We start from the raw sequence: 7,071 nt of genomic DNA on the forward strand, positions 1-7,071 counted from the left end.
GGGGGCGCCCGCCGGCGCGGCGTGCCGGGGCACGGTCCCGCCTGGCACCAGACCCGCGGGGAGCCAGCAACAGGCTTCGGGCTGATTCCTGCATAACCCGCAGCAGCGAACGCCAGGGAGAAGGTCGCGCCCGGACTCGGACGGACAGACGGACGGACGCCCGCCTCGCGCGCGGCGTCCCGTCCAGCCTCGCCGGCCCGGGGCGGCTCTGACCGTCGGGTAGCGGAAGGGCCGGGCTGGCAGCTTCTTTCGAGACAAGTTTTGTTTTTTTCTTCTCCCCCCAACACTTGCTCTGCCAAATGGCTTTGCCCCCGCGCGGCGTAGAAGCGGCGTTTGATAGAAAGAACAGGGAAGTAGTTGAGCTATAAATAACGTGTTCAAAACCAGGCTGGGACCTGCAAGACGCCAGCGCGGTTTCGCTGCCTGTGATGTGGGCTCGGAGGAATGATTTCACCCGACGGCAGATGCGGAGAGGTTTCGTTCTGCGCTGGATGGATGAGATTAGATCTGCGTGTCGAAAGCGGCGGTTTGATAACCGGGTTATTCGGCCTCCTGCATCCTTGGCAGCGGGGTCTCCCAGGGACGCTCGGGCAGGTTTCCGTGCTCCAACGCTATCGACGGTCAGYGCCGTTAGCGGTTCGTAAACGGAGCCGCGGGGTCCGGGCCCGCGGCGGCCGAGCCCGGCGGGGAACGGGCGCCTGGCGCGAGTCCCCCCACGCAGCGCGGAGGCYGCTTCTGGGCGAGAAGGTGACCTCTTCCGTTAGCAGCAGGGACGCTGCTTCCTCCTGAATTAGATGGTGGTTTGGAGGCTTTCCAGGACCGACATCACTCTTCCTAATCGCGGCGGTCTCGGGGGAGCGATGTCTAAGAGGTCCAGAAGCGGGGAGCCGCCGGTAACGCTGGAGCTGGGCAGACTCGGCCCTGTCCAGACCCGAAGCGCTCGGAGGCGGTTTCTGCGCCGTCCCCGTCAGTGGTTCGTTGTGCAGCCCGGTATTTAACCTGCGTAACGTCGCGCTGTGCAAACAGAGCGTTTCTGCATCCAGCAGGCGATTTAAGAGCCAGTCCCAGATGTTGGCAGCGGCGTCGCCTCCGCTGTCGTCTGCCTAGAGCGAATAAATAAATAAAAATAAAACCTCCCGGGCTTTGGCCTCGCAGCGTCCCGGCGGGGACGGCGCGGGCGGGAGCGCCAGGACGGGCTGCGCGGGTCGGTGATTTTTCTGCGAGCACGTGCCCCGTTTTCTSGGTGGGGGGTAAGTTCTCGGAGAGGAAAATCCACGTGAGGGGCCTTGCGGAGGCTGCTCCCGCCATCCCACCCCGGCTGAGCCCCGGGCGGCCCCCATCGCGGGCACCGCTCCCGGCGATGCCACGGCCTGTTTTAACGTCCTTAGCACGCCAGCAACTRCCAAAAGCTTTGACAGCGTAAGGACGTTTTTAGAAAGGCTAATTAAAGCCCATTTTCACCCAGTGCCTCTTAGCTGGCAAAGGCATTTAGCAGYGACCTCTGAGCGCAATTTAATTTGCATTTGAGCTCTGCTTTTCACCTTTAAAAAATGGGATTGCTCCATAAACTTGTTAGTGAAAGTGACTCCTAATGCCTTGGCTCCCAACCAGGAAGGTCCCTCTCGAATCCCGGAGTGACAAAACTGCTGGGCTCCGCTTTTCTCTCGCTGCAAGACCAGCTGCAGATAAGCACGTTCCTGCTTAGGCAAGAGGCAATCACTATTAATATGTGCAATGCTGAAGTTTGGGGCTGCTCCAGGGCAGTTTTTTGGGGGGAGGGGGARGGACWAATCCCTCCTGGGGCTAACTGTGCTGATCCCAAGGAGTTTGGATGAACCTGGCTRCTGGTGTCCTGGGTTTCCCAAGGGAAACCACCCTCCTCTGCTCTCCTCTTTCCATGTCACAGGAGAGAGGAGGAGGAAGATCCTCTGTGGGCCATCAGCAGCAGGCTGCCGTGTGCTCTCCATGCCCCGTTGGAGCAGATGGCTGCTTTGCCCTTACTGGACAYGGACCTGGCCTTCAAAATCTTGATTCTTCCCTTTCTGTCTCTCTCCCCTGCCCAGCAGCGTCCCATGACAGCCTCACACACTATGTTTTATGGGTCCTCCTCCACCATGGCTCCACCATCCAAGAGCAGGCTGAAGCGTCAGAGCCGGATTTTCTCCCAGGTCTTGTACCGCACGCTGAGCTACAAGGACCGGAGCTCAGCATCCTCCTTCTCCACAGCTGGCAGCGACGATCCAGCTGAACTGTCCACCCAGCTTTCTGCCCCGGGCGTCTTGAAGATCTTCGGAGGCAACATCTGCGCGGGCACCAACTACAAGAGCGTGCTGGCGACGGGGAGCTCGGGCGCGCGGGAGCTGGTGAAGGAAGCCTTGGAGCGCTACGGGCTGAGCCAGGTGAACGTGGGCCAGTACGTGCTGTGCGACGTCATCGGGCGGTTCGAAGGCTCGGAAAAGCAGTGGCAAACTGAGGGCCTGAGGGTCCTTGGGGACACCGAGAAGCCGCTCCTCATCCAGGACCTTTGGAAGCCCAGGGAGGGCTTTTCCCGGAGGCTGGAGCTGCGCAAGAGGGCGGAGGTGGAGGAGCTGGCGTCCAGGGACGTGGACACCACGACCGCAGGTCAGAGCCGGGCGCGAGCTCCCGGCAGCTGCCCGGGGCCGGGAGAGGGGCGCGGAGCGGCTCCCGGGGGCCGAGCCCGCCGGGGCGGACGGGCAGCGCGGGCGGTGGGCAGGACGCCCCGGGGTCGGGAGCTGACGGCCGACGGGCTCTTCTTCCCCGCCAGGTTTAACGCGGGCTGGAGGGAGCCCAGACGCCCGGCGTACGGGCAGCGCGGCCGCGGCGAGCGGCCGGCTCCGCGCTTCCCGCGGTCCCCGCTGCTGGGCTCTAAGCAAACTGGGCTCCCCGCCGAGCGCAGGAACCTGCCTCCCTGGCGCAGGCGGTGGCTGGTTCTCCAAGCATCCGGAGGATCGTTTTCTGTAAGCGGCCCTCAAGCAAATCCCCCCGCGCTTCGTCTCGCCTCGGTGGGGGCGACGAGGGGCTGCGAGAGCCCACGGCGGGAGATGGGCCGCCGGGGCCCCAGCGGCTGCGACTCGCTGGCTCGTGGTTTCGTACTGGAAACTGCTAGTTATGCCCCAAAATCCAAGTGCAGGGTTTGGAAGTGGCTCAATAGCTCATCCGGCTCTCCAGGAGCTCGTTCCTGCCCTGCGGCGCGTGATGCAGACGGAGGAAGCAGGGCTGCTCCTGGCGCGCGCCCGGCACGGGGCTCGGGCTGCGGGCTCAGGTGAGCGAGGGAGGAGGATGCAGAGGTCTGCTTTTAGCTCCTGCTCTTCTTCCAGCTGGGATCAGAGGGAGATTAAGAGCTTTGGAATAGCTACAGGCTGGACGGACTCTAAAAATGGCTCCTTTTGAGTGGATAAAAGGAAAAACTTAGCTGCGGGTGCTGAGGTCGCCCGCTGGCTCGAGGTCGCTTCGGCTCGAGCCGCGCCGCGGTTCGTGCCGGCGGCAGAGCCCGGCCCTTAGCCCCCCTCGCCGGTCCCGCTCCCCGCGGGGGAAGCCGAAGGGCAGGAACGCGCCRGCGAATTCGGCGCCGGTGAATTTGGGTGCTGCGGCCGGCGGGGACGAGACCTCCCCCGGCTCGCTGAACCGCAGGGCTGCGGCTCCGGTGGGCTTTCCGCCCCGGTTTCCCGCKGGGGAGCGGGCAGCGCGGGTCCAGCCTTGGCAGCCTCTCGCTATTTCTAAGTAAAAAGCAGCTCCTGACCGGCTCACGTGCCCTGGACCTGGGAACAAGCCTGGTTTTGCTTACGATGCGCGGACGGCGCTTCGTGTGTTCGGGCAGTCTCGCGCGGGGACGGCAGAAGGAAGTTCTCCGTTTCTTACCTCCGAGGGTTTTCTCTATTCCGAGAGAGAGAACCTGCCCCAGGGCACCAACCTTCACCCAGGGCAGCTGCTCTGCAGGCTACCAAGCCCTGACTGGTCTTGTCCAGCTGCATTTTTTTTTTCTCTAAAACAACCTTTCTTTGGGGGCTGCTGGTGGCTCCATCGGTCATCTTGCCGCACGGCGGCGGCAACGCGGCTCCCCTGCCCTCCCGCTGCCGGAGGCGTGCAAGGAACCTCGGTAGGCCTGGCGGAGGCTCCCGGGAGCTGGCGTGCAAAACGTAGCATCCGCCCGAGGAAAGCGGGACTCTGGGCTCCCAGCTCCCCGGAGCAAAGCAGGGCAACGCAGCAGAGCAGGATCCATGTGGAAACACGATCCAGGTGCTTCCCAGTGTGGGGAATTGCCAGGGCCATCCGGGAGGGCCCGGCTTTGCTGCCCCTCTGCTGAGCTGGCAGGAAGGGCTCTGCATCCATCTGTGACCTCGTAGCAACCAGCTTAAGAGTTTTAAATGCTCGGCTACCCATTCTCCTAATTAGTTTATTAGCTGCCTCCCTGCTGAGAGGGAAGTCACTCCCGCTTGGTGCCACTAATTAGCAGCCCAGGTTGCGCACATCAGCTGCAAACGAGGGGCGACCTCCTCCTGCAGCATCAGCTCGCAGCCCGGCTCCCGGCTGGCAGAGAGGAGGCAGGAGGAGCCCCGCTCRCCGGGAGCGGGAGCCGCGGTCGCGGTGCTGCGCCCGGCCTCCGTACCGCGTCCGACCTCTGCCGCAGCGGCCTGGTTTTCAAACGTGTCCCAGACTTGCCGTTCGCTCCTTCCTCRGCCCTTGCTGGCCCCGACTTCCCCGGAGTTTGGAGGCAGAATTGCATGCACGCTTTGGGGAATGCAAAAGTTAAGCCTGTTACGTTAAAAGATATAGATATTAAAGGGTATCGTTGAGGGTCTGACTTTGTAGATCAATTAGAGAGTAAAAAAAAAACCCTTAGCATGATTGCATCCGGGGGGGGGGGATTCCCTTCAGATTCGACGTAGGGATGAAGTAGGTCTGCGGCGGCGGCGCCGTCGGGGATGCCGGGGCGCTCGTCCGCGGGGCCGCGCGGGAGGAGGGCGAGGAGGCTGGGCTCGAGGCCCCCGTCCTCTCCGTCGCGGCTGGGCCGCGCGCGGCTCCTCGCCCCCGGCCCCGCTGCGTTTTTCTGCCGTTGCGGCAGGCAGGCAGCCGCCGGCTCTGCCGGGCCTCGGCACGGCTTGCCCCGTGTTTTGGGTGCGTTAACCACCCAAATCCGGTACCAGAGGATCGAAAAAAATGCCCCGGTTCATAGGAGGCCGGCGCTGCGTTCAGGAAAAGAGCTGTGTTTATCTTTCCAGCGCCGCTCCGGGGTTAGCAGCCAGCCCGCTGCATAGAGTGAAAAAAGCAGCTTTTTCCTTTTGGGTTTAATGCCACAAAATAAATACAGAAGCTTCCTTTCCCCTAGATAAGGGGCCGATGGCRGCCTGGCCGTCCCGGCGTGGGAGCCGGCGGCCCCGCTCGCTCCCGGCCCGGCGCGGGCTACCTGGGGCGATAACCGCCGCCGGCAGGACCCGGCTGCTGGCGAGCCCCCCCCCCCCGGCACCCAGCCTGGCCCCAGCTATTGCACCCCGAAAGCTGGTGCTTCGCGGGCTCCCTGGGAGCCGCGGGGGCCGCGTTAGCCTCCCGCCGCCGTTCCCGCGCCCCGTTCCCGCGCAGCCCTCGGCGAGCTCGGCCCGCAGCCCGGCCGAGGGCGTCGTTCGCCACGTGCCAGCGACGTGCCGCTCGCCGGCCGCGCGAGCCGTGCCGGGGCGCGTGGCTGGTTGCGTTTTTAAGGAGGAAGAGGGGTGCACGGAAGGGCATTTCCCGGCTTGGCCCGCTCCGCCCCCGCCGGCGGAGGCGGCCGGCCGCGGTTCGGGTCGCTGCGGGCTGCTCGGCCATCGCTCGCCCTAATCCTAAGGCATGTAAACAGCGGGGTTTATTTTCTCCCTCTCCCAGCCCCGTCCCTTTCGTTTTCCCAGCAAAGGAGCGCTCGACTTAAAACAAACAAACAAAAAAATGTATTTCAGAACCGGCAGCCCGTTCCACACCAAATAAGGCAGATGGCATTTTGGGGGTCTGAGCTCGCGAGCGTCCCGTTAAGCGGCTCCCGGCTCCGGCCCGCCGCTCGCCCCGGCCCCGCCGCCGGCTCCCGCGCGGAGCCGAGGGCCAGAGCGGGGACCCGGCTCCCGCGGGCCCTTTCCCCCCCCACCCTCTTCGTCCTCTGCCTCGATCTCCGAATGCCGGCGACCTGCTCCGGGGATGCTCCCCGTGCAAGGTACAGCCCGAACCGCCCCCGCCGCTCCTTTCGGATTTCCTTGCCGGGCCCGGGTGCCCGGGGACCGGGGCTGCTTCCCCGCCTGCGCCAGCCCCCTTCGTTCGCTCGAGCCCCCGGGCGCCTTGCTGACGGCTCTGCCCGCGCGGGCGCTGCGCGGAGTTGCCGACAGCCGGCTGCTGCGGCGGGCGGCTCCGCTGCGGAGGACGAGCCGCGGCCCGGCCGCTCGGCGGGGAGGAGATTGGGCGGCGGGGGGATATCAGCCCTGCTCCCGGGGGGGCTTGAACGGCTTCCTCCCGGGCGGGCGCCGCGGCGATGCTGTGACGGTGGGGACGGCGGCGCCGCGGCGGCCCGGGACTCATCCCGGCTCTCGTCCCGCAGGCATCAACGCCCAAGCCCGGAAGCTGCAGCGCAACCGGGCCAAGGGGGCCGCGCGGCCGCCGGCGGGCGCTGAGCCGCCCGGACCCCCGCCGGCGCTGCGGCGCAGCCTCAGCGAGACCAGCCTGGGCCGCCCGGCGCCGCGGCACGACGACCCGCTCCGCCGACACTACTCCACGCTGCCCGAGACGCTGCGCGGCCCCGCCGGCGCGCGGGACGGCCCCGCCGGCGAGCGGCCCGCCGGCAGCGCGCGCTTCTCCCTCTACCAGTCCCCGCACCTCCTGCTCCTGCAGGGCTACAGCCAGCAGCACGTGAGCACCGCGCGGCCCGGCCCCCCCTCACCCCGGCCCCCCTTTTCCCTGCTCCCGGCCCGTCTTCCCCGCAGGCTCTTTGCAGCTGCCGAGCCCCGCGGGATGGGAGCTGCATGCACGGCCCCACGGGGCACGGGGTGCTGCGGAAGAGCATCCTTAAAGGGCTCCTTGCACGGCCCCACTGGGCAC

General features: G+C 65.8%; 1 protein-coding gene and 1 long non-coding RNA gene across 4 annotated transcripts in view; one reads left to right on the forward strand and one right to left on the reverse strand.

The window, feature by feature from the left end:
• LOC146601555 (uncharacterized) overlaps nucleotides 1-1,156 on the reverse strand; it is a 27,115-nt gene extending 25,959 nt beyond the window's left edge. For 2 of the 3 annotated variants that reach the window (XR_014895322.1, XR_014895320.1), the window contains exon 1: nucleotides 455-1,156. This is a non-coding gene — a long non-coding RNA (uncharacterized LOC146601555). The remainder of the gene's footprint in view (nucleotides 1-454) is intronic. The other variant, XR_014895321.1, reaches the window with a different exon arrangement.
• Nucleotides 1,157-1,989: 833 nt separating this feature from the next.
• Nucleotides 1,990-7,071, forward strand: part of RADIL (Rap associating with DIL domain) — a 14,790-nt gene continuing 9,708 nt past the window's right edge. The window contains exons 1-2 of the mRNA XM_085300395.1: nucleotides 1,990-2,622; nucleotides 6,575-6,882. Coding sequence (XP_085156521.1) covers nucleotides 2,073-2,622; nucleotides 6,575-6,882 — 858 coding nt within the window. The 5' untranslated portion in view covers nucleotides 1,990-2,072. The remainder of the gene's footprint in view (nucleotides 2,623-6,574; nucleotides 6,883-7,071) is intronic.

This window comes from Rhea americana, unplaced genomic scaffold (assembly GCF_003343005.1).
Source record: "Rhea americana isolate MKP2758 unplaced genomic scaffold, rheAme1 scaffold_10, whole genome shotgun sequence".
NCBI classification, from domain to species: domain Eukaryota; kingdom Metazoa; phylum Chordata; class Aves; order Rheiformes; family Rheidae; genus Rhea; species Rhea americana.